This window comes from Bombyx mori, chromosome 17 (assembly GCF_030269925.1).
Source record: "Bombyx mori chromosome 17, ASM3026992v2".
Taxonomy (NCBI): Eukaryota; Metazoa; Arthropoda; class Insecta; order Lepidoptera; family Bombycidae; genus Bombyx; species Bombyx mori.
In genome coordinates, this window is record NC_085123.1 from 8,742,595 (window position 1) to 8,769,801 (window position 27,207).

General features: G+C 37.7%; 1 protein-coding gene and 2 long non-coding RNA genes across 6 annotated transcripts in view; 1 reads left to right on the forward strand and 2 right to left on the reverse strand.

Annotated features, from left to right (window-relative positions):
* Positions 1 to 27,207, reverse strand: part of Taf1 (TATA-box binding protein associated factor) — a 38,816-nt gene continuing 11,609 nt past the window's right edge. For 2 of the 4 annotated variants that reach the window (XM_062673204.1, NM_001402256.1), the window contains exons 14-35: positions 26,987 to 27,107; positions 26,387 to 26,544; positions 25,827 to 26,022; positions 24,757 to 25,020; positions 23,626 to 23,759; positions 22,896 to 23,064; positions 21,513 to 21,627; positions 20,423 to 20,625; positions 16,849 to 16,930; positions 16,170 to 16,300; positions 11,333 to 11,521; positions 10,179 to 10,409; positions 8,895 to 9,039; positions 7,616 to 7,746; positions 7,321 to 7,483; positions 6,314 to 6,456; positions 5,368 to 5,530; positions 4,390 to 4,446; positions 3,735 to 3,824; positions 2,756 to 2,910; positions 1,591 to 1,692; positions 1 to 412 (exon numbers count right to left, since the gene is read on the reverse strand). In XM_062673204.1, the coding sequence (XP_062529188.1) occupies positions 338 to 412; positions 1,591 to 1,692; positions 2,756 to 2,910; positions 3,735 to 3,824; positions 4,390 to 4,446; positions 5,368 to 5,530; positions 6,314 to 6,456; positions 7,321 to 7,483; positions 7,616 to 7,746; positions 8,895 to 9,039; positions 10,179 to 10,409; positions 11,333 to 11,521; positions 16,170 to 16,300; positions 16,849 to 16,930; positions 20,423 to 20,625; positions 21,513 to 21,627; positions 22,896 to 23,064; positions 23,626 to 23,759; positions 24,757 to 25,020; positions 25,827 to 26,022; positions 26,387 to 26,544; positions 26,987 to 27,107 (3,217 nt within the window). In that variant the 3' untranslated portion in view covers positions 1 to 337. The remainder of the gene's footprint in view (positions 413 to 1,590; positions 1,693 to 2,755; positions 2,911 to 3,734; positions 3,825 to 4,389; positions 4,447 to 5,367; positions 5,531 to 6,313; positions 6,457 to 7,320; positions 7,484 to 7,615; positions 7,747 to 8,894; positions 9,040 to 10,178; positions 10,410 to 11,332; positions 11,522 to 16,169; positions 16,301 to 16,848; positions 16,931 to 20,422; positions 20,626 to 21,512; positions 21,628 to 22,895; positions 23,065 to 23,625; positions 23,760 to 24,756; positions 25,021 to 25,826; positions 26,023 to 26,386; positions 26,545 to 26,986; positions 27,108 to 27,207) is intronic. The other 2 variants (XM_062673203.1, NM_001402257.1) reach the window with 2 other exon arrangements.
* Positions 17,610 to 18,352, forward strand: LOC134200449 (uncharacterized). The gene is made up of 3 exons (XR_009975386.1): positions 17,610 to 17,811; positions 17,895 to 18,142; positions 18,234 to 18,352. It is a non-coding gene; the product is annotated as an uncharacterized LOC134200449 (long non-coding RNA).
* On the reverse strand, positions 18,643 to 20,275 carry LOC134200450 (uncharacterized). Its single transcript, XR_009975387.1, has 3 exons — positions 19,686 to 20,275; positions 19,292 to 19,443; positions 18,643 to 18,920 (listed from the first exon to the last, which is right to left on the reverse strand). It is a non-coding gene; the product is annotated as an uncharacterized LOC134200450 (long non-coding RNA).

Below are 27,207 nucleotides of genomic sequence, written 5' to 3' on the forward strand. Positions count from 1 at the left end.
TCAAGTATTATTTTTATTTCTTTAATAGCTTATTTTTCTAAAATACACTTTAAAAAAAATCAATCAATCAATCATGTTCTTCTGTATATAGAAACAAAGATCGGTGACATTTTTTGTAACCCTTTTTTTATTGCCCTTGTAGGCAGACGAGCATACGGCTCACCTGATGGTGAGTGGTTACCGTCGCCCATGGACTTCAGCAATGCCAGCGCAGAGCCAAGCCGCTGCCTAACGTTTACTCCACTCTCCAACTCCATTTAAATGTTTACTGTTTGAAGACTTTCGAGGAAATTTCTCGAAAACGTTTATCTTTTCTCATCACCACCATCTTTACCGCTTAGAACCACAACCCATCTTCTGCTTCTTCCTCGCTATCAGTCACCTGGAGATCATCTTGAATGGCTGGATCGGGCTGGACAAAATAATATTACATTATAACATTTTCAATTTCATTTCAATGTTGCATATTTATCTACAACTTTATTTTAATTACAATAAATATTTTAGATAACTCCTTTATACAAACACATTAGGAATCGTTAAATGGAATGATCCAGCAGTCGTTTCCTTAAAATTCAAAATCGAATCATAAGCTCTGTCTGCGGAAACTAGATCTTCATTATGTGTTATATGATCTACACAAGAAAGCTCTTAATCTAATGTACTGAATAATAAAATATTAAACGAGACAAGCTATAGCTTTTCTTGTACCGGTAGTGTACAATCTTCAAGAACCATTCAGATTGTAATTTAATTTTTTTGCACGCAATGTAATTAAATACAGAACTCACTTTGCTTTATATTGCGGGTTCGATATTTCTTAAACGAAAGGATTCATACTAAGCAAATGAACGTCGTTCATGTTATTTACGTTCAACCATTTTCAAATATAGCAATTTATTGCTAACAGCACTTTCACCCGCTAAACTTCTGGACATAATTCAAATTAAACACTGAAGTTTTAATTCCATTACACAACGGTACTTGTAGAAACACGAACTTGCGAAGGTGGCGAGCAAAAACGTTCACTGACAAATAAAATCATCGTCTAAGCAATAAAAGCCTGTAAGGCTTCGTCAAACAGAACGCGTACTTAGCGCTGCCTCTTAACGTCGCGCTCTTTTCATGTCACACAAATTGACTAGATGAGCCTAACGCTCCTTGACGCAACGTAACATGCGCCAAATCATAGTGCCTTTCTACAACAGTCAGAAAATTTAAAAGTATTAAGATGTCGAGTGATTCAGACATTGTTTAATGGGTATGGAATGGTAATGGAATGACATGGGTATTTTCTAACTAATTCTATAAATTTTTCGGGCATTATCCATTATTTCAATACACATTCAATCGGACGCTAAAATAAAATTTGTAAAAAATTACAACATCTGACGTCAATGCGTACTAACGCCGCGCGACAGAGCGTTGCGTACTTACAGCGCTGGCGCTCTGTTTGATAGTACATTACCACATTAGTACAACACATCTCGGCGTCATAGCGCGCCGTCAATTTACGCGTACTTAGCGCTCTGACGCGCGCTAAGTACGCGTTCTGTTTGACGAAGCCTTAAATGTCTTGTCATCACGTACCTGCCAATTCTCTGGCGGCTCCTCCTTGAACTGCTGAGGCGGCTCCATGTGACTCTCTATCATCGCGGGAACCATGTTCATGTCAGGTTCGATCGGCTCTTCCTGTTGACAATCAAAATATCGATGCGTGAACGTTTATTCCTTTTAATTAAGCGAAATTTCGCTGTAATACGCGCCATTTACCTTTGTAATTAAAGGTCCGTTCTATTTCGTATTAGAATCAACAATTCGATGTATGTATTCAATTGAACTTCAATTAACTTTACACCATTCAAACAGCTGAGAAGTTTTTATGTTTGTTATGATAATATTTCCAAATTTTAAACATTAAATGGCTCTCCTGTATTGTTGCAAAACGTCGCTTAAATAGCCTGTCACGCCTCGATTTTTTTTACTGCTTATATGGGTGGATGAGTTCACAGCCCACCTGGTGTTAAGTGGTTACTGGAGCCCATAGACATCGACAACGTAAATGCGCCACCCACCTTGAGATATGTTCTAAGTAATCAGTATAGTTACAACGGCTGCCCCACCCTTCAAGCTGAAACACATTACTGCTTCATGGCAGAAATAGACGGGGTGGTGGTACCTACCCGTGCGGACTCACAAGAGGTCCTACCACCAGTAAAGAGGTCCCGCCACCAGTAAAGAGGTTCTACCACCAGTAAAGAGATCCTACCACCAGTAAAGAGGTCATACCACCAGTAAAGAGGTCCCGCCACCAGTAAAGAGCTCCTACCACCAGTAAAAGGTCCTACCACCAGTAAAAGGTCCTACCACCAGTAAAAGGTCCTACCACCAGTAAAGAGATCCTACCACCAGTAAAGAGGTCCCACCACCAGTAAAGAAGTCCTACCACCAGTAAGAGGTTCTACCACCAGTAAAGAGGTCCTACCACCAGTAAGAGGTTCTACCACCAGTAAGAGGTTCTACCACCAGTAAAGAGATCCTACCACCAGTAAAGAGGTCGTACCACCAGTAAAGAGGTCCCGCCACCAGTAAAGAGTTCCTACCACCAGTAAAAGGTCCTAGCACCAGTAAAGAGGTCCTACCACCAGTAAAGAGATCCTACCACCAGTAAAGAGGTCCTACCACCAGTAAAACTCGCAACTCGCAAGGATATCGTGAGTAGATATTGTTTGTCCGTTTACATATTTATATTTACCTTTACGATGGACGGGAAAGTAAAGTCAGTCGGCTGATCGAGGTCCACGAAGTCGTCCGAAGGCGGAGGCAGGTCGTCCGTCACTTCTCGTTTGATCGTCGTCGGGAAATCGGACGGATCCGATATCATGCTCGGCTCGTCCAGCGTTGTATCTTCTACAAAACGATAACACCAATTAAGTTTGTCCGAAATAAACATCAAGAGCTTAAGTAATGGCGCTTTTGTCTTATTGCCACGAATGTCGACTGTACTCTGTGGACATTGATTAGTGGACATAGATTAAGAAAAAAATTGTTTTTTTAGAAATTATTTAACCAATTTTAGGTTATTAATTTTTTTTTATTGGAAATATCATTGCTTTTCAGTATGATGACATCATGAGTGTCGTAAAGAAAGCGGAACCATTGCCTCAAAATAACTTAGCCTGTGACAGGATTACTCCTTTCCTAATTCTATCAATGTCACCCGTTAATTTAATAAATTATTTCGATCTTATTTATAAATTAAGTAACAGTTCTCTGAGCACGTATTCAGATTGTTAAACATCGTATTGATAGATAAACCTTAAAAGACGTGGAGTTAGTGCATTAATTTATGCTTAGAATAGAAGTTATAAGTACTCTGTGGTTGTCGTAACAAAACTGACATTTGAATCGTACACAGGGACTTTTTGGCGGGAATGTAAGCAGCAATTCGGTAGGCAGCGGCTTGGCTCTGCCCCTGGCATTGCTGAAGTCCATGGGCGACGGTAACCACTTACCACCAGGTGAGCCGTATGCTCGTCTGCCTACAAGGGCAATAAAAAAAAGAACTGCATGTGTGAATTGTTTTTTTGTTTGTCATTTTAGTGTTTCTCCAGGTTTCATTACGTGACAACAACAGTGACAACAAATAGTTTTTTTTTTTCTTTTTTTTAATACGCCACATTTATAACGGTGGCTTAACAGTTGCCATATATAAAGCGCTTTAATCAGCTTACCTGGCTTGACACAGAGTTGAATGGTGTCAACGATGTCTTTCTGTTCCACCTCTTCCAATTCCGAACTACCACTGTCCGAGTATTGAAGATCTAAAAATGTAATTAGCAATGTTCAATTGAAAAATACTTTCGCACATGGGAGGGGGGAGAGGAGAGTTAATCTATACTAATATTATAAAGAGGAAAGATTTGTTTGTTTGTTTGTTTCGAATAGGCTCCGAAACTACTGGACCGATTTGAAAAATTCTTTTTCCATTAGAAGCCGACATTGTCCCTGATGAACATAGGCTACTTTTTTTTAATTTTTTTTTTATTTTGTTTTTTTTTGGTTTCATGTGTGTTTTAATGTTTCCGAAGCGAAGCGAGGGCGGGTCGCTAGTACAATCATAACGGAAGAAGGGCGTAAAAACAAAACCGAATCAATGTAAAGAATGTTTGCTTTCAACATCATCTAACAAAATAAGGACTGAGAAATTTAAGCACTTAACGATATTTCAATGAAAACATCTAATATTAAATAAATTATTATAATTTAGTTAACGCGTCTTCGATTTATTTTAAGCCGAAAGAAATACATCATCACATACGCTATAATGTTACAGCGCTTAAAGAAAACTGAATACTAAAATAATTATTTAATCTTAACTTTACATACCTTCTTCCAAACTGTTCTGATCTTTACGTGGTCTGCCTCGTTTTCTAGGAGTAGCACCTAAGCATAAAACAATACAATTTTTTTACATAAGAGAAAAATCGATTTTGTTGTCAAGAAAAATTGTTAATTAAATTTTTTACATGCTTTTATATCTAACAGTAAATGGTTGAAAAAAAAATAATTATTATGATTGTTAATTCAGTTAGACTAGTGTTCCCCGGCAGTCGCAATTCCACTATAATTAATTTAAATTATAAGTTTGTACAAAATCATGATTCTATTGTCATAGACTATTTATTATACTTCTATAATCACAGATTTTGCGGTAGGCAGCGACTTGGCTCTGCCCCTGGCATTGCTGAAGTCCATGGGCGACGGTAACCACTCACCATCAGGTGGGCCGTATGCTCGTCTGCCTACAAGGGCAATAAAAAAAAAAGATTTCGCCAAGACCACTTTAGACCCATCGTCCACCCATCTAAACAATAAAAAAAAAAAAAAAAAAAAAAAGACAAATTTAATATTAATAACAATATTTAATATTTTTTTTCTTTTTTTTAAGGTATTTGATGACCTGGTAACTAAGACTTTTAAGGTCACGTCTTATTTTAATTTATATTCTTATTTTTATGAAAAAAAAAATAGTTTTTTTTATTGCTTAGGTGTGTGGAAGAGCTCACAGCTCACCTGATGTTAAGTGGTTACTGGAGTCCATAGACATCTACGACATAGATACGCCACGCCACCCACCTTGAGATTTAAGTTCTAAGGTCTCGAGTATAGTTACAACGGCTGCCCCACCCTTCAAACCGAAACGCATTACTGCTTCACGATAGAAATAAGCCCTACCCGTGCGGACTCACAAGAGGTCCTACCACCAATAAGGTGTGATAATAATTATGGAGTGAACTGAAATGAAATGAAATGAAGATGATTAATTTGAGACATGGGACAACGCCCACTAGTAGTGATACTAACCGTCTGATGTTGAGGGCTTGTGTTTCCGCGGGCGCCCCCGGCCGCGCTTCTCGTCCGTGGGGGGGAGGTCGTCGCCCTCCGGCTCCGAGTGCTGGGCGTCTTCGAGCATTTTCTGCTGAACCCTAACTATGTTCGCTTCCAACTGACTTACATGCTCGTCGAACTGTGAAAATAAATTACATTTAATTTTATTTTTACCAACAAAAAATATTTTCAAATACTGACAGGAGGACATGTTATAGCAAAAACATCGTAACCATTGGATCGCGGTGGAATGTTTAAAATTATTTACTTTGGCAACAATTAGACAATAATTTCACGTAGAAAATATATTATTTAAATATAAATACAATCTAGTTAGTCTCGCTAAAACTCGAGAACGGCTGGACCGATTTGGCTAATTTTGGTCTCGAATTATTTGTGGAAGTCCAAAGAAGGTTTAAAAGGTAGATATATGAAAATGCTCGGAATTAAATAAAAATAACAATTTTGTTTTCTCTTTGATGTGTCCCTCCCGTGTCGGACGGATTCCTTTAGTTTTGTTTTAAGTTCATTTTAAACAAAAGTTTGGGTCTTTTATTTATCGATTGAAGCACTACGAAGTCTGCCGGGTCAGCTAGTAATCGATAAAAATCCAAAAGTAACGAATAGATGCACATTGAACTAACTACACTAGTACTTAATTTTGTTTGGTGCAAGTTATATAAGGTTCTGATCACACTCTTTATTTTACTTTTACTTTCACTCATTACTTTTCATCAGTGCCTTGAAGCTTGACTATCGCCAAAAATCCGGATGATCTTTAAATTTTCCCCACAGTCTCTTGTCTTTCATTATCAAAATATAAAAAGCATCGAACAATCTTTCAACAGTTGAATAATAACGAAACCACCAAACGAACGATAATTTAGATGCGGACTCGGCTACAAATACTGCGTGAACATACCTGGCCTAAAGCGTCCTGCGTGACCTTCAATACGGCCTCAGCTTGTCTCGTGAACTGAGAGTTCGGGCCGTTGTAAGCCCGACAATTATCCACCAAAAGTTGTACGTCCCGGAGGAATTCTTCACGGCTGTGATATTTGTGAGCTGAAAAAAGATATTTTTTTTTATTGCTTAGATGGGTGGACGATCTCACAGCCCACCTGGTGTTAAATGGTTACTGAAACGCATTACTGCTTCACGGCAGAAATAGGTACCTACCCGCGCGGACTCACAAGAGGTCCTACGACCAGTAATCATAGCAATCAACACACGATTCTCTATGGTATCGCTGGACAAACCTCTCTGGTGTTAAACAGTTGTCGACTTCATATACCGTAGATTGGGGGGAATCGAAACCCTTTCCAAATCCAACACAAATTTTCAATGGTTTTTCTTAGGGTAAATACCAATAAAATTGAGATTAAAATGGTTCCGGAGGATTAAATTTTTATATACGATGCGTTATTATACATAGTTCATTAGAAAATATACACAAAATCTGAAAAAAACTAGCTTGACCCGATTCACTATGGCTTTGGGGTGAATCAGGTTACGTATGGGAACAATAGAGTTTTTCGATAGGACTGGCACTATTTAATTTTTAGATAGGTAGCTTTATTAAACTATTTAATATTCTTAAACGCTAAATAAAAGTCATTTTCAGTTCAACAAAGTTAAAACTAACAACTCAACAAAAGTATTGTGACATCCCGGTTTGTCCCTATTCTAACTCTAGTCTCTATTCCCCCCCAATCTAATACCGCGTAATTCATACTCGTATATCGAATACCGCGCAAACGGATCCATCACTGGTACATTCAAATCTAATAAATTATTTTGAGCTCAGAAGTAATAATTTTTAAGAAATAATTTAAGTTTACTTAAATTTTGAAACTTATTCAGTATTTACTATTTCGATACATTAGTCTGGATTCGATAATTTTGGATAAAAACATAATATTTGTATACCTTGAATCTTCTTTCCCATAGTTTCCATGTCTATAGGTTGCTTGATGACGTTGTAATAGTCTTTAACTTGTTTCTTGTTGACGGGCTTCAAGAAGGGCCACGATTCGGGCATTATCTTCAGTTTAGTTGTCAGAAGATTCTCGAATATAAACGACAAGGCCACCTGGCGAAAATAAAAACTCCTTATTTCATGAGTCCAACTGTTACTGTACTACATATTTGTTACTTTTTAAATTGTTTTGAAGAATTTGATATTCAATATTAAATTAAGAAGCCATAACAGTGCAAAGATTACCTGATCGTTATCATCAAGTAATGGATTAATTTGTTTCTCGAGTTTCATTAGCTGTTCCTCTTTTTCTGCTAATTTCTCAACGCAGCGCTGTAACATTCTCTGGGCGGCCACAGTGAGACTGCTTGTTGGACCTAAAAGTATTGCATAGATTAGTGGACGAGCTCACAGCCCACCTGGTGTTAAGCGGTTACCGGAGCATCTACAACGTAAATGCCGCCACCTACCTTGAGTTCTAAGGTCACAGTATAGTTACAACGGCTGCCCCACCATTTTTTTTATTTTTTATTGCTTAGATGGATGGACGAGCTCACAGCCCACCTGATGTTAAGTAAACTTCAAACCGAAACGCATTACTACTTCACGGCAGAAATAGACAGGGCGATAGTACCTACCCGTGCGGTCTCACAAGATGTCCTACCACCAGCAATTATGCAAATTATAATTTTGCGGGTTTGATTTTTATTACACGATGTTATTCCTTCACCTTGGAAGTCAGTCGTGAACATTTGATTAGTACGTAATTCATTAGAAAAATTGTTATTTCGAACACTGATGCATCGCTCAACACGAATGCACCAGACGTCTTATCCTTTAGGCCACGACGACTTCAAATTCGTATAGATTCTACAAATATCAAGATCTTGAAACCTCGAAGAAGTGATGTCAGAATGGATATCGTATTTTTGTGGCAAAATAAACAGTCCACTAGTTTTTTTAGGTTTTAACATTTAGCAGGTGAGTAATTTCTAAACCGGAAATACCAATAAATTTGCACGGATTTGTACTCAAAACAATCACCACTTATTGCCATAAAGTGTAATGCGATGATCCAAACCAAGTTACTGAAGAGCCTGGCTGGATTCGCGCGATACAATGTGCTCCATCATTGAGATAGAAAAAAATAATTTCGGCATTCCTATTGTGATGTCTAAGCAGTCCGAAACCATGAGCACCCGTAAAAATGCGCACTCTAATAAATCATTATAATTAAAATGGACGCAAAATCAAAGTTTTTATCTTCACATTTCTTTCAGGCCTCATTTAGAATCCCTTTCATTGATGATATCTTAGGTTTTTTTTTTTTTTTTATTGCCCTTGTAGGCAGACGAGCATACGGCCCACCTGATGGTGAGTGGTTACCGTCGCCCATGGACTTTAGCAATGCCAGGGGCAGAGCCAAGCCGCTGCCTACCGTTTAATACTCTCCACAAGCCTCCGACAGGTTTCCGACAGCCGCCAAATATCATATCTCCATCGTGCGTTGTCCCGTCGAACTCACCATTATAAAGCGTGCTGTTCTCGACGATCTGATTGACATCGGCCAAGAATTCTTCGCGGCTTTGATAATGTTTCTGTCGGAGATTATCTCGTATAGTTTGCAGATCCATCGGTCGGGAAACTATGCGATAGTAATCTGCAACAAGCTGTCAAAAAAAAAAAACAATATTGTAAAGTCATAAATAACTAACGGTCGTTTAATGATCGAAATTCGACCACTATCACAGACACCTAAATATTGCTCTTTTCTTTGTTGTTGACATTTTATTTAAAAAAAAAACTTACTATTCCCACAATTAACAACAAATTAACTTTATAGTTCTCGTATAGCTGATCGACGACTGGACAATCTGATTAAATCGTAAAAGAGGTTTTAATCATGTCTACTACTCGTGAGATAACACTAAAACTCGTCACAAGCTACTTAGCAAAAAAAGAAATCAAATTGCCAACCAGAGAAGAAAATGCTATCTATCGTCCCCTATTCGTACAACATAGAGTAACTGTGAATAGTAAAGAAATAAATGTAGAAAACGGTCTATGTTCATTCACTATTTCAAACTTTCATTATGAATCAACCGCTTAGATTAGGTATAATGTGTGAATGAATTTGGGCTAAAATGTAGTGCTTTGGTAAATAAAAAGCAATGTCAATGTTTTAAGGTCACAAGCTAACTGCAAATCAATGGCAGTTCTTAAAAAAAAAATTTTGAAGATACATAAAACACCTGTACTATTGAAAATTTTAATCTAATATGTTTCCATGTTACAAAACTTTCAAAATAAAAAATTTGATGTTATAAATAATTTATCCCCACATATACTATCAAACATTTCTATTACTTTATTTGAACGTCTAACCCAGTAACATATGAATTTTTTTATGAATAGAACTTATAATATCTTAAATTTCTTATAATAACCTCTACGTCTAAATCACTATCACTCGAGTTATTTAAATCAATTTTTTATTATATTCTAATTGCATGTTATGACAAAAAACTAACCAATTCTTGATCAAGCTTCCATTATCATAAAGATATAAACATGCAGTTTCTAGGTTACCAGGAATAAATAAAGGTACGCGCATGCGCACTCTCACCGGGAGAAAATCGGGTACTTTTGTCCCGCGTGCCAGGGACTAAAAGCGAACTTTTCATCCCGGTTGAAAATAAAAGGTTTTTTATAGGCACCATTCGATAATCCGAAAACGCCAGATCTAATCATCGCACTAAGTTTGGACTTTACTAAAATTGAAATTTGTAAACATGTTTTAAACACCTACCTTATGATTGACAGGAAACAGGAAGGGCTGTACATCGGGCAAATGCCGCATGTGATTTAGGACGTCTTCCAGCAACGACGACAGGGTGACCAGCGGATCGGTGCGGCGCCTCTCGGCCGGCCGCCGGACCAAGTACTCGCACGAGTCCGCGGTGGCGCCGCGGCGTTTGCTGCGTCCGAACTCGCTGCCGCGCCTGCCGCCGCCGCGACGCTTCAGCTCCTCGGCGGTTTGCTGAACGAAAAACTTCGCATTAAATCGAATTTATACCTCACTAGTGGCGGTAACTATCTTATACAACAACAGAATTTAATTGATAGATGCCTGAATCTCACTTACGAAATTATACAAGACTAGCTGTACCCGTCCGCTTCGCTGGGTATTTAAGATTAACATTATTATTTCTTACCCCCACAAAAATTCTCATCATTAACGCCCCCGAAACTGGTGTAGGGAGTCCAACACTCATACAAATATTAGTCTATCTATTAAGTACATGTATTTTCTACATGAATTCCAAGTTTCAAGTCAATCGGATGCATGGTTCAGTAGGTATAACGGAACATCCGTAAAAACAACTGTAGATTTATATATTAGTATAGATATAGAAGTATAGATAAGCTTGCATACAAGTTCCGAACAACAACATTCAGACCATCGGTCTGCCGAGCAATATTACCCGCTCGGTGAAAGATTATCCCTTTATCGTTTACCCCCAAATACTTGTACACTTTTTTTTTTACCTATGCTGATAGCCTTGAGAGGTTATTACAGCTTCACCCTAACGAGTACATGAGCTCACGGCGCTCCAACCGGAAGTGTTGCTAGCTTTGGCCCTAGCAAGGGCAGTGCTTCGCAGAATCTACCACCGGATCGGAAACGTGACCCACTCAGAAGATCCAGCGAGAAACTCAGTGGACTGCGTCTAATGACCGTAATGGCGTGTTTAGGGCGACGTCGACTGTTTACCATTCGGTCCGCAGAATCGGGAATGTTCCATAGTCCTGTACTATCCTAGTTAGCGGTTATTATTTATTGTTATTATTCAACTAATTTGAGGTGGGTGAAATATGTTGATTATAGAATATGTAGAAAGTGTGTGTTGTTGAGTGTACATAATTCACATTTCAACTTGGTACTCTTGAAATAAGCCTTACCTTAATAATCTTGGTTGGTAGCGTTAGCTTTGTTCCATCCACATATCCAAGATCATCATCTTCTGGTTCAACGGGAGGAGGCTCCACGTCTATGTCCGGAGGAGAGGCCGGTCCACCCGTAACCGAGCCGGTGTATAGCGGACACGCTTTGTTCGTCCTCATGTGACCAACCTGGCCGCAGGCGCCACACTGTTCCAACACTCACAATGTGTATTTTGATTACAGAGCTTACATTTTAAAAGAGTCATGCAGTCGTTCAAAACATGCTTAAAAATGTTAATATTTGGAAAAATTAATATCAATTAAGATTAATAATATCGATAGAATTCATGCAATCTTGAATTAAAATTTATTTTTATGTACTACATGCGCCATGCTCATTTAGTAAATTTTTCTAACATCTCAGTAAAGCTTATATTAAAGAGTGACTGTCTGTGTGTGTTTTAATTAACTTTAAAATCAACTAGCAGTATTTAGATCTGTTTGCAAGCATTATTTAAATAATACAACTTCTGATTTTATGTAGCTGTATAATACGTATAATAAAAGTTCTTTATTCTATTCGAAAGCATATAATTTAGCTTGCTTGGCTTTCTACGTGTTATTAAGCGGTATTCTGTATGCACGTCAATTTTATCTAAATGCCATTTCTTGCTACGGACAAAGACAAGCTTGCAATTCAGTTGTTGAGCAGTTAACGGGGCCCAAAGAAATCGCAACCTTAGTGCATATTGTTAGGTAGAATCTAGAGGATCGAAGAATCGAATGCATTATTCGATTCGTGTATGAAAAACATCGATTGACACAAACCTTGAAGTGCCAACAACAACTGTACCAAGTTTCATAGCAATCAAATGAGTAGAAATGCACAGTAGACAAATAGACATATACACATCGATTTTGTTTTTATCGATAAATTGAAGACTAGTGAATCCCTACTATGCTCCGCTATAAGATTGCTCTTATGATAAGATTGACTTAAGTCGAATTTATGTCCTTAAGGACATAAATTTGTTGAAACGGATGCTCCCCTCCCCCTTAAAGAGACTATGATACAATATTTCCCTGAAAAACCAACAACTAAGCTTTCAATTGGATATGTGACACTTACACACGTATAACACGATTTTCTATATATAAAAATAATAAATTATAATTACATAGGCTGCACTAAAAGTATCGGGAATGGAATATTTCCACTGTTCCTGTCATATTAAAATCTTTTTAATTGAAAACTCCTTGGTTTTAAAAATCGAATACCATTTATTTATTTAAAAAAAGATTCTCGGTCTTGTCACGAGGTTTTGTCAAACTTGTTTAGTCGTTGAGAAAATGGAATTGACTCGAGAAAATTGAAGAGCGATGATTTATTATGACTTTCGAAGTGGTTTAACACAAAAACAGTGTGTTGACCGGATGATTTCTGCATTTGGTGATGAAGCCCATCCAAAACCACAATTTATCGGTGGTTTGCTGAGTTTCAACGTGGACGTGTCAAGCTCAGTGATGATCCCCGTCAAGGTCGTCCAAAAACTGCAGTCACCCAAGAAAACGTTGATGCTGTGCGTAAGCTGATTGAGGAAGATCGACATGTGACATACCGCGAAATTCAGGCAACTTTAGACATTTACATGAGTCAAATACAAATAATCTTGCATGAACAATTAGGTGTAAAAAAGTTGTTTTCCCGATGGATACCGCATTCGCTCTGTGAAGAGCAAAAAGCGGCTCGCGTTACTTGGTGCGTCAGAACTCTCGAAAGATTCCACGCAGAATCCTCAAATGCGGTATACAACATTGTATCAGGTGACGAATCCTGGATATACGCGTACGAACCCGAAACAAAAAACCAGTCACGAGTTTGGGTGTTCGAAAATGAGTTAAAGCCAACAAAAATTGTTCGTTCACGGAGTGTTGCAAAAAAAATGGTGGCCACGTTTGTCTCCAAAACCGGCCATGTTACGACTATTCCTCTTGAGGGACAAAGAACGGTTAATGCAGAATGGTATGCTAGTATTTGTTTGCCACAGGTCGTTTCTGAACTCCGTAAAGAGAACTGCAACCGCCGCATCATCCTCCATCACGACAATGCGAGTTCTCACACCGCGCACAGAACAAAAGAGTTTTTAGAGCAAGAAAACATAGAATTATTAGACCATCCGCCGTACAGCCCCGACCTAAGCTCTAATGATTTCTATACTTTCCCTAAAATAAAGAATAAATTGCGTGGACAGAGATTTTCATCACCTGAAGAAGCTGTGGACGCCTACAAAACGGCCATTTTGGAGACCCCAACTTCCGAATGGAATGGTTGCTTCAATGATTGGTTCCATCGTATGGAAAAATGTGTCAAATTTCGCGGAGAATACTTCGAAAAGCAATAAATACATTTTTAAATAGTAATGTTGTGTCACTTCGTTAATTCCCGAAATTTTCAGAGCCGCCCTCGTAGTATCACCGATCTTAACCCTTGATCTCGAGGCCTTTTTGTTTGCGCAAACCAGTAACTCAAAACGATTTCGGCCAAATTAGGTGAACATTTTACAGGTACTTCAAAAATATTTATAAACAAACAAACGTATACAAATATAAAAATTTCACCCGTTCTTCATTTACATGTCGAAAACAACAAACTTTGATAAATATACTCTATAATTAGAGAGTTAGTGTCATATTTAATGAAACAACAGTCAAGATGAATCCTAGGTTTACCAGCGCACGTATCACAGTAATACGATATTTCCCACCCAACTCTAGGCGTGTTATTGTCAGAGCAAATCTTGCAGTCCCTTTTTGGCCTTTTGGTCCTTTTGGTGTTAAATGAAGCATCAAGCTGAGACTAACTGAATTCAGCTAAAATTTGGCTACAATGTCAGCCAAGCCTAGTCCACGACAATACTTCAGAAAAAAAATATCGTATCGTATATCGTAAATAAAGAGATCGAGTTACAAAAGACTATAATGCCGTAGCCGCCTCGCTCGTTAACTTCAAATCACTCGCAGACTTGAAAATGGCTGGGCGTCGCAGCTCGAATGTAAGCAATTACTAATAATGACGTGCTACCCTGTTATATTAGTTTTAGGTTACTCGGGTCTCGCGTGGTAGTAGGTCTCGCGTTGTAGTGGGCCTCGCGTTGTAGAGAGTCTCGCGTTGTAGAAAGTCTTGCATTGTAGTAGGTCTCACGTTGTAGTGGGTCTCGCGTTGTAGTGGGTCTCCCGTTGTAGTGGGTCTCGCGTTGTAGTGGGTCTCGCGTTGTAGTGGGTCTCGCGTTGTAGTGGGTCTCGCGTTGTAGTGGGTCTCGCGTTGTAGTGGGTCTCGCGTTGTAGAGAGTCTCGCGTTGTAGAGAGTCTCGCGTTGTAGTAGGTCTCGCGCTATAGTAGGCCTGTAGTAGGCCCACTACTGCGCTACACTACATACATTCAACACCCTGCCTTGGTCGGTGATTGCGGGGGCGCTCGAGTATCACGGCGTCCGCGCGTCCCCACGTACCTGAGCCGGCTGATCAGCTCTTATCTCGAGGATAGGTCGATTGAATGTGTCTGACACAGTGGGGCGGTGTACCGCTTCCCCGTCGAGCGCGGTGTTTTACAGGGGTCTGTCCTGGGCCCTCTGCTGTGGAACATCGGCTTCGACTGGATCCTGCGGGGCGCATTACGGGGTCCTCTCCTCGGGCTAAGTGTCGTCTGCTATGCCGACGACATGTTGGTCGTAGCCCCGGGGAGGGACTACCGGGAGTCTGCCCGTCTGGCTTGCGCTCGGGCAGAGGAGGAACAGGGGCCGAGCTGCATTGCCGCTCGATAAGATCGGCAACCATCGTTTGCATCTCGGCCATATCAACACGTAACTGTCCATTCTCCGCCCGAAGTCCGCCGAAATCTGCTCGAAGCGAGCGTGCAGCAAGTCTAGCTCTAGCCGCAGCCTTCATAGCGAACACATAGGTACCCTTCAACCCCGCACCCAATTTGGCCGCAATTGTCGAAACAATATTGCCGACCACATTGAATGTGGGGAGGGGGAGGGACCCACCTCTGTCAGGAATCGCTGCAAGCGCTCAACCTTTCCTATTTTGTCATATTCGTTTGCCTTACGGCAGGCTGCCCTGGAGCCGAGGAGGCAGCAGCCAGTCCGCGAGATGAATCCTTTTTACAGTCGGTGGCGGGCGGCGCAGCAGCAGCCGCCGGCCCTTCCGCCAACGCCATATACTTGGCGCTGATAGGCTCTCCCTCCGATGAGTCGGACGGAGCGGAAGACGCCGGCTGTCGAGCCCTTCTTTGTGGCAGATGGCCAAAACATAAAAGAAAACAGAACGAAAAACAACACAGACAGAAAGACAGAATAAAAAGTAAAACCAAAATAACAAAGGGGAATAAGAAAGGGGACGGAGAGGCTCAGGCGTCTCCAGAAGAAACACCCTTCAGCCAGTGACGGGCGTGGAGAGCCCGGAACCCGCCCCGGCTGGTTTTGGTCCGCGTCGCTCAATCTCTCCCGACGTAACACAATGAGAGAGGAGATGGGCCCGCCCGGGTGCCGGGAGTATAAGTCTAATGTAATATTTTTTTATTTGGGTTTTTTCAAAATGTCTCGCGGGCCGGATCATATCTTACAGCGGGCCGGTTGTTGCCCATAATATATGCTTTAGAACAACGACGATCCTCAAGTCGGACCGCGTGATTGCTTCTGTCTAAAAACAGTTCGCGCCGTAGAGAATTGAGTGCATACAGAATACATTCGCACATTAGTAAGTCATGCTCATGCTTAGGACGTTCATTACACTTTACTTGTACTCCTAACGTGTCGTGTTATTTGCGTATGAAAATATGAACAAGCCGATAATACCTTGCATACTGATACCTTTAGTTTCAAGTCAGGCTTTAGTTTGGCACGTCTTCGGGATGGCGTGTGGAGATCCGGCTCTTGTTTGATTTGGCCCAGAGGTATGAGGTTGCTGGAGGAGGGCCCGAGGTCACCTGTTCATATAACATACGATATGTTTAATTTTAGTGAAACTTTTTGAACAGTCGATGTTGCTATACAATTAAGAAATCGATAAAGTGTCTAAAGGCGGGTGACGGCATTCACGATGTGATGGTTCTTAAAAAAGTTAAATTGTATAGTGAGAGAGAGAAAAGAGAAAAAGAAAGAGACAGACTATACTTTAATGCACACCAAAACACAATGAACATTGAAAACCAGTTAACAAACAGATATAATTGTACAATAGACAATCTATCTACCCTTTCAAGATCTGTACGATTTCGCTTGATTTCAAATGGTACAACGCGCACTAGGAAGCGTATGATTCCTGTTTTATATAAAAACATTTATATTGTAGCTATCTCATTATATTGTAATTAACAGTAATATAAACCAAAAACAAATGAAGTATATGAAATTATTGTGACTTAATGATATATGAAATTATTTAATTAATATATACTTATACTCTAAATTACTCTTATACGTATCCGCTACAACCAGTTCCGCGCGCACAATACATATTATAGTGATTACTCACTGTCGTTCCCAAGGCCAGGTACGGTGACATTGCCGGCCAGTCTTTCTCTCTCCTGATTTCGCTTGATACGTCTCAATTGTTCCTGAATAAAAACAAAACAACAGTTAATTTAACGATTTTTAGATCAATAAGATGTACTTTGGTATGGATGATGATGAAATCGCATTTAGGATTCCGTTGTTTTTTTAAGTTCTTCTCCACAACTAGAAACTAAGTCACCCGGTCACCTAAAGTACACCAATTTGTTGAAATTATACGTGCGGCATCTGGTGTACGTTGACGGTACCATCATAGTTTACTTTCTTGAAGTTCCTAAGTCAACTGCACATAATTAATTTTATTACAATCGGATAAATGTTATAAGAACACATTAAGAACAAACATTTTTATTCATAAAGATTCAATAATATAAATAGGCTAACGGCCGTTTCCAATAACGTATCTGAGTTTTCGGATAGATAGCTATCTCCGAATATCAGCAAGAGCGTATCTATCCTTAGTTTGCGTTTCACAATCACGGATAAGTGCTATCTCTCTTTAACCAACAGTAGATAGCTTCTTCCCTCCGATTTATCCGAGCCTCTTGGTACGTTTCGTTCTACTACAAATACGAAACAACATCAGGATCAAGACTTATTTTATTTTATTCTAAATTATAACTATAATTTAACCAGCATATTGTAGACTATCATAAACACATTTATTTATAACAAAAAGTAATAAAAACTTATGTAGATTTTTTTTAATTGGACGTATTGCTATTTTTATCCTAGTCGAAATTATGAAACGAAACGTTTTGACAGTCCGTTTGCCAATAAGCAGTGATCAGTTTCTTTTGTTTGTTTTTCTATTGTTTACCTACTATATTAGATGATGACTTACCTCCAAAACGCTTTAAAACTTTCGTTTATAATTCTAAGTGTGTTTATAATTAAAGAGCTACAGTGAAATAAAATGAATTCTGTAAGTATCTATGAACTACATTGATAATAATAATTTTACTTTGAAAACTTTGAGTTCAAGTTTAGAAAATATATCTTTTTCAGTCAAGAAAGGCAGCACCCATGACAAAAGATGAGACGATGATTCTAGCAGAACTTGTGGCGGCGAAAAAACATTTCAATAATAAGGCAACAAATGCCACAAACAATAAATTGAAGGAGCAGGCTTGGCAAACCCTTGTAAATGATTTTAATTCGTCGATTCGTCGTTTCCCACGAACTCCATCGCAGCTTCGACTAAAATGGGAAAACTTAAAGAACGCTACGGCAACATAAGAAACAACCTTAGTAAGGTTAGTATAATTAGTTGATTGTTTGTCTCTAATAACACATTGATAAACATGGTTGCCGTAGTATTTGAAATAATTATGCTCTTTGTTACAGGCTGGAGGTGGTAAGGATTGCAGATGAAATTTTGGATAAAGCATGCACATTGTTGTAGGTCACATATAATATTTTTAACACTTTTACAGCCAAGCGGAAACAAGATGGAAGAAAAGAAATGCAAGGCTAGCATAGGGACAATGCATTAGCAGAATATCAAATAGCAAAAAAGAGACTTGACTTGGAAAATAAATAAAAAGAAAATTGTTGTAGCAAAAGTTAAGTTAGATTTAGATAATTTAAAAAATTAAAAATTACTTAAAAGGAATATTACATTTCATAAATTAAGTAGGCAATAATAATTTTATGTTAGATAGTTTTTTAAGTATATGTACAAATTCAAAATTAAATATCTTGCATGTACTAACTACCATGTAATTATCATTTTGGAAAATAAAAAATTGTCAAATTATCTTTGGAGTTTATTTTATAAATTATCTTTGGAAGCAATTATTTATAAGTACATAGTTGTATTTCAGATGTAAGTTTTGAAAAATTGTTACGAACAATTATATTATTTTCCTGTAATGTATCTGCGACTGAAATTTCTGATTCTAATTCTTCTAAATTCATACTTCTGACGATATTATGCAGCATGGCAGCTATAATAACAGCTTGCATATTTTCTAGTTTTAATCTACTTTTCAATGATATACAGGGAGTCTTCTTTTACAAACACCAATGCATCTGAAAATTATACATTATTCGCTTAAATTATTTTACAATACAGTATATAAGCTCTTAACTAAAAAAGAAGATTACCTCTCTATAGTATTTCTTGTTTTAATATGCGATTCATTTTAAATCGTTCCGATTGAGTATGTGGGTTAATTAATCACGTTAAAAGATTGGGTTGTGGGGATAGCCTCTATCGGCAAGCAAATAGCAATTTCCAAGTCCACCTTGTTATCAATGTTCTCTTGATATGTAGATAATTTATTATAATAGTGTCATATTAAATTCATATAAACACCTAAATATATAATATAAATAAATAAAAATATAATAATAATATATAATAATAATAATATAAATAAGGTAATATAAATAAGAAATACCTTTTCAATCGGAATGGTTAATTATAGTTGTATCATGAGTAGACCCAGGCCATCAAGCAACAACATTTTGAAACATCAATGATGCATTGCACACAAATTGCACATTCAAAATACTCTTTTTCTATTTCAAAATTCCTCTCCTATATTTGAATCTGTAACACAAATATAAAATGTAGAGGTATCAGTGTGTAATAAGAATGAAGGTAAATAGCCTACCAGGTTATAGTATTAGTATATGAATGTCATTTAGGGCACCATGGGAATCCAGCAGTATTATAGAATTCCTGTTGAGTGTGATTTTGTAACACAACAAAAATTAGGTATAATTTTGCTATTGCTATAAACAAATATAAGTTGTAATAACGAGTACTTTTATGGTTAAAATTTATCTTACCTTTTTGACGTTACACTCAAATATGGTCTCATTAAATTAATCAATTCATTCACAACACCTTTGCTCAGAAATCTATAGTCAAATTCGTAATTATTGATCTTCGCCATGTAATTCAGACGATCTTTATTTTCCTAACCATATGATATCGGCCTCACTATCACTATCTGCATCACAATCCATTATCATTTGAAATAATTCCATATCACTATCATCACTGCTACAATATGCCAATATGAAGAGAAACAATTATTAAAATAAAGCGATTTACTTTCGAAAGATAAACATGTAACCAGCCGATTTTGACAGATAAGCGAATGCCCATACTAGAGATAGCGCCGCCTACCGGAGAGTTACTTAAAACTCATATTGAAACGGAAGTAAGCACGATTTGTATGAGCGTTCTATCTTTAGCAGGCTATCCGTCCTCCCGACGATGGATAGATAAATCCGATAGGAACTGCTGCCCGTCGATAGGTTATTGGAACGTAAGTAAGGACAAAAATATAGATTTGTCTATCTTTAGTAACCGAAACTAGGGATAGATAGGTTATTGAAAACGGCCGTAAGACTAACACAGTTAAGTAACATTATCTCCTCTATTATTATATTGACTAATTTTAAATGTATGAAGAAAAAAAAAATTAGTACATAAAACGAATTTAAATCTTATGGTATCAGTAACTAGGGTCGATTTTCGATCAATGCGTTAACACTAGTACACATCCATTATATTTTACCTGTATTCTTCTCTTCTCCCTCTTCATTTCTTCTTTCTGCGTTTCATCCATAGAGGCGAACTGCCGTATGAACATGTCGTCCTTGGTGGACCGTATCTTGGTGTAGGCCTCTATGACGGCCGCCTTCCGCACGAGCTCGACGCGCGTGTACCGCTGGCCGGAAGCGTCGCGGAACGTGCGCACTATGCGGAGCACTCGACCTGCTGTGAATTAAGTTTGTAACTTCAGCCGGCGCCATCTTTGTTCGATATTCGAAATTTTTAACAATCAATTATGTGTACATAATAATATGTATGTTTTTTTTTAACGAAGTTCCATATGGGACAATGCGGAGGAGTACCCTAACCGGGAAAAAACGTCTGTAACGTAAGATTTTTATTAGTAATGCATATAGTGTACGACTTAACTTTGTAATAACGTACAAAAAATAACATATTTTTTTATCATTCATTGACCACAATCTCAGAGCGTTTGTTTGCGCAATACACTAACTCTTATGCAAACAACCGTGAATGAAGTGTACCACAATAAGTTCACACGTTACCGAATGACCGCGGGTTGCTGCGAAATCTCCAGTTTTATTTTCCTTATACCTCGAATAGAACTTAAAATTAATATTTTTATAATAAGGAGCTTCGTTCCTATCCGGTGTCCCACGACACCACACATCGTTTTTTTTATTTAATTTACACGTGGTATACACAAGTCGTCACGGCCTAAGAGATAAGACGTCCGGTGCAATCGTATCTAGCGATGCAACGGTGTTCGAATCCCGCTGGCAAGTACCAATTTTTCTAATGAATTACGTACTTAACAATACACGACATTTGTTTTTCTCAATTCTGTTTATAATAATTTTGTTTATATGCATATTATTATACTGTTTATATTTATTTTAAAATATAATATTAACGCCTTAATATAATATGAATTGGATTATCTTGATCTGTACACATATATTATGGAACTTTGAATTTAGAACGTATTTACGACTATGATCCAGTGTTAGATAATTTATTGTATTTTAAACTTTATATTATAAGGGAAAGATATAGTACTTTTTAGGTTGTGTTGTAAACTTAAGACATACCTTGACTCGATGTTTGTTGTTGATCGCTTGGATTAATTTGCGGTTTCTTCTCGGACTGTCCCATTATCATCTTCCGAAGTTCCGCTCTCTCTGCCTCCTCTCTTTCCATTGACAGCTAGTATGGACATAAGCTAGTTATAAAAATTTAAGTCAACTTACCAGTTTAGTATATTAATGTTTTTTACTGCTTTAAGTTTCATAATATAATATTATAGTGTTACTAGCTGTACCCGTCCGCTTCGCTGGACATTTAAAATTAACATTATTATTTCTCACCCCCACAAAGATTCTCATCATTAACGCCCCCGCAACTGGTATAGAGAGTCCAACATTGATACAAATATTAGTCTATCCATTAATTACATGTATTTTCTACATGGATACCAAGTTTCAAGTCAATCGGATGCATTGTTCAGTAGTTATAACGGAACATCCGTAAAAACCGCTGTAGATTTATATATTAGTATAGATTGTAAGCGCATACAACTTGCACGATGTAGCTATTGATCGTTTTGGAAGCCCACGTAAGTATTCCTAGCGTCCCAAGTAGTTTAACTGCGAAGCAATCCCGTTATTTCCAGTTTGAAGGACGAAACAACGGCATCCACGATTGAAAATTTAAGCTCGTTGGGTAGTATTCGCTTTATGATGGCTTTGAACTTTTGATACGTAGCATAGCTACCACATTAAAATAGGTTTCAATATTTTCGCTATAAAATGATACAAATACGAGAACAGCAATAAAAGAAAGAGACAGAGTTATCTTCCATTCTTTTTACACACAAATTATAACGTATCTTAGTTTTTTAACGAAACCTTCGCAGCTACCTACGTTAGTGACGGCTCAGTCTACCCGGGCATAGACAATACATGGGCATAGATAATACACTTTATGATCATGGGGATTGCAACAACGCCGAAATATCAGAAACTAATGAAATATGAAAATCCCGATAAGACCCCGTTAATTATTTATATACTAGCTGACCCGGCAGACTTCGTAGTGCCTCAATCGATGGATAAAAGACCTAAACTTTTGTATAAAATAAACTTAAAACAAACAAAAGGAATCCGTCCGACGGGGGACACATCAAAGGAAAAACAAAATTGATATTTTCATTTAATTCCGAGCGTTTTCATATTTATCTACCTTTTAAACCTTCCAACCAAAAATTAGCAAAATCGATCCAGCTGTTCTCGAGTTTTAGCGAGACTAACGAACAGCAATTCATTTATATATATATAGATATATTATTATATAGATTTATTCAACATCATGCACACAGGATTTAAGGCATAAGACATTCTCTAATTAATAAATTATAACTTGAAACCTTAATATCAGCAATACCACAAGCTCCACAAATAAATCTTAATCCTTACCTGTTCTGTGGTCTTTTTATTTGCTAGCATATTTTCGAGATTCTTGCCCATTTCTTCCAAGTCGGATTCCTCGCTGACCGAACTCTCGGCCTCGTCGGTACTTAGCACCTCTGTACTCTGCAGGACGCGGTTCTGGAGCTCGAATATACGCTGACATTCTTCTTTGTACCTATTTTATTTAACAGTCGCCATTTTCAGTATTCAGTAACATTTAGAAGTCGTCGTGGCCTAAAGGATAAGACGTCCGGTGCATTCGTGTTGAGCGATGCACCGGTGTTCGAATCTCAGGCGGGTATCAATTTTTCTAATGAAATATGTAGTCAACAAACGACGGTCGATGCTCAAAACAAGGAAAGCTTATCTAATATAGATTTTTAAAATTAGATATAATATAAATTTTGAAGATAAAATCGGTAATATCACTTAGAAGTACTTCGTGTTTTTACAGGGCTCATGTATTCGTTGTGAAATTAAAAAAGGCTATAGTTATTTTCCGCGCGGATTGGAATTATGTTTTCATTGTTTGATTGTTATTATTGACATAATAACAGTTACCCCTTTTTCTTGGAATAAATACATCAAGAAGTTATTTATGCGTTTTGACTTAAAGGATATTATTTAGAAAAAATCAGCAGCATTGACTTGTAATATCCATGGGCTCCGGTAATCGCTTAACCTCGGATAAGCGGTGAGTTTGTCTTCCTATTAAAGTTACTAAAAACAAGCGTACCTTTCTTGATGCTCTGCAATAGAGAATCTATTTCCTCTGGAGAACTTCGTCATGCCTTCCTCGCCAGCTTTTGCTTTCTCGGTCGATAATGTTCGTACAACATCGATTACTTCCCAGCGCGACAGCTTTTTGATCTAAAAAATTAATTTAGTTCTAATATAGTAATTTCTCAGTACTATTTAGAAGTATTTCTATATTTTCAACTAAATGTATTGCCTAAATGTATTCGTAGAATTTAATACAAAATTTCAATCTCAATTGTTTATTATATTTCCCTTCCCTAACTCGTAAACATAATCCCCTATAACAACATATATATAAATAACTATCATCGTCTTAATTTGGCAACCCCAGGCCTCTTACTTATCAAGACGGGGTCAGGGAGTTAATTTTCGCCACATGAAATATAGACAATAAAGGGGGGAATACCCTATTGACAGTTCGAACGTTAAAAAAACATATGGACTTTTTGGCGGTAACGCGTGGCGTGAAGTTGTGTGATTTGTTTTATTTTGTCTATTTATTGTTAGATTTAAATGTATAATAACGGTGGTTTATTAACTGTTTAGTATCAGTGAAAGTGGGAAAATGAAACCAAGCCGCTGAACGTAGCTTCTCCAGATCCTCCAAAAAGTCCACTGAAAAAGTCTCAGTAAATGATCATCATTTTAATGAGATTATATTTCATCCCATATCATCTTGTTTCATTTCATTTCATAACATCATTTTTCTTTTTAAAAAAAAGTTCATAAAAATTAAAATAAGACTTGACCTAAGGGTCTTAGTTACCAGGTGCATAAATAAATAAATAAGATAAAAATAAAAGTCATTTAATTCATACCATCTTAAGTCCATAAATATGTTGTAAGTAGAGTAATACTTATAACTATGTTAGTAAGATTAAAATTAAGATTAGCAAAATTATTAAAACATTTAAAGATTTAATTCATAAATCTGCGTTGCTTTGAGGCACCAGGCACATGGAACAAGATATATTAACTCAGTGTCTCAAAACAGCACATTCGGATTTATTACCTATAACCATCAGGATATTGTTAGTACTCGCACGAACACTACGCATCAGTGAGGCATAAAATCCCTTTAAAAAAAAATATTTAAGTTAGATCTCACCTCCTCTTCGGGAACACCGAACTTCCTCAACAGTGCCTTAGCGTTGTTCAAACTCAGCCTCCTCAGGTCAGCGTCGGTCCCGGTGACGGTTCGTTTGGGTTGTTGCTCCTCGTTCGGTTGCTGCGTGGGCTTGTTCGGCACCCGCACGTACGAGAACCCCTCGCCGCAGCCGGTGGGGTCCGCCGGGCCGGTCAGCTGGAGCAGACACTTGCCGCGCATGGCCTGGATGTAGGCGCGGGTCGTGTTCCACGGAGCCACTTTTACCTGTTACAAACTTTTTAGTTCAACAATCTTTTGGTAGTGATTAGTGAATGGTCACGTCCTTATTAGGTGGTTACAGAAGCCTACGAACATATCGTCATCTCGTATTAAAACTGTATAATCTCAAAACTTACTAATTTTACAGGAGAGTGTTTTAAAACTTTAACATGTGATATTTTTAATATTAATCATCTTTGCAACATTTATTTTTTATTTTTTACCATTTACACTATCTGTCTTTTAAAGTAAGACAAAATGATGTATTAATTTTGTTAATTGTAGTCAAAATATAGGTAAACTAAAAAAAAACGAAAACTAAACAACACTCTTTTGACAGTATTTATGAGAAAAATACTGGTGATATCAAATGATTCCGCATATTAACTCAATTTTGAATATTTTTGGAAATTGTACACTTTTAATGCGAGAAGACGCATTAAAAGTGTACAATTTTACAATATTGTCGCTTTATCACATCAAAAGTGAAAATGCAATACACAAAATTAATCTAAATATTGAAGTGTTAGTGATTATTATTTTTTTATTGCTTAGAGGGGTGCACGAGCTCACAGCCCACTTGGTGTTAAGTGGTTACTGGAGTCCATAGACATCTACAACATAAATGCGCCACCCACCTTAAGATATAAGTTCTAAGGTCTCAGTATAGTTATAACGGCTGCCTCACCCTTCAAACTGAACGCATTACTGCTTCACGGCAGAAATAGGCGGGGTGGTGGTACCTACCCGCGCGGACTCACGAAGTCCTACCACCAGTAAAAATATGGTGTTTCCGACAAAGGTTTTCTCACTTCATCATCTATCTTCAGCTGCATTTCCTCGTCATCGTCCTCTTGCGGGGTAAACAGGAACTTTTCTCCGTAGCCAGCGTCTTTCAGTCTTTGTTCTGCGGCCGCCATACTGAAGTAGGCGCAGCACTGTTCGGGCGACACCATGGCTCGGATTTCTTCTTCGGAGGGTAGACGGAAATCCGGCTTTATCACCCACCTGTGTTATATTTCATCTTATTATTGGCTGATTATTTTATTGTTTTCATATTGGTTGAATGTGAAAATGTCAAAAATAAAGGTCAATAATGTGTAAATGAGACAAAGTAAATCCTTTATCATCGGGTTTTTTATTCGTACAAAATGATTTTATCCTAATGTCTACGTTTGATTATACTATTTTTAGATTCTACATACTTGAGCCATAAAAATCTTTTATAACTTGATATCATGTGTCCTGAATACAAAATACAATTCTAAGATGTTTTTAAAACCAAAATGAACATAATTTTCCAAGCGATTTAATAAAAATTAAATTAAATATAATGTCCATTTTCTCTATATTATTTATCTAACTGACATACCAATTCGAATCCAATCCGGTACGCTTAAAATCAGCGCATAGCTTCAATCTCTTTCTAATCGAACTTTCAGAATGCGACGGGAACGCCCTCTTTATATCATCCATTTTTATACGACGTGGCTTGTCACGAGATTTCCAAAATAGCCTGTATATGAACACCTGAAAAAAGTAATGTTTTCAGTACTATTCATATTTAACATTCACGCTATTATGACTTGAATATTGAGTTTCAACTTTCGATGAAAAACTCTTTTCGTTTAAAAAAAAACGAATTGGCGTTTTTAGATTTATCTATACTATTAGATTAGTGTTTGTTGATCGGTGGGGATCCCTTTTGGGGATTCCGAGCACCGGTTATCGATAAAGAGTTCGACGTGCAACTTAAACCCGGTGAGTTTCTCGCCGAATCCTCTTAGCAGAATGCAATTTCGATCCGGTAGTAGAGTCAGCGAAGCACTGCTCTTACTAGAGCAGATGTTAGCAAAGTTTCCCGTGATCTCGCCTACACACCCAGTAGTCAGAATTTCCCATCTAGGCTACTAGCAGTAGGTAGGCAAAATAAAAGTGTCGATCCGTCTCCAATATTTAGAACCATATTTACCTGCAAGAAATCTCTAACGAAATTGTTAGCTCTCTTTGAATTTGGTCCGGGGACTTCATACAGCGGACACTCTTGTCCGGCAACGTACACAGCGTCGATCTCACGTATATAATATGCTTGTCTGAAATTTTATAATTAGACTTCATATGCATATGTATGTATAGTAATGATCTCAGTAGATAGATAGTAATGATCTCTTCATATGTATGTATAGTAATTAT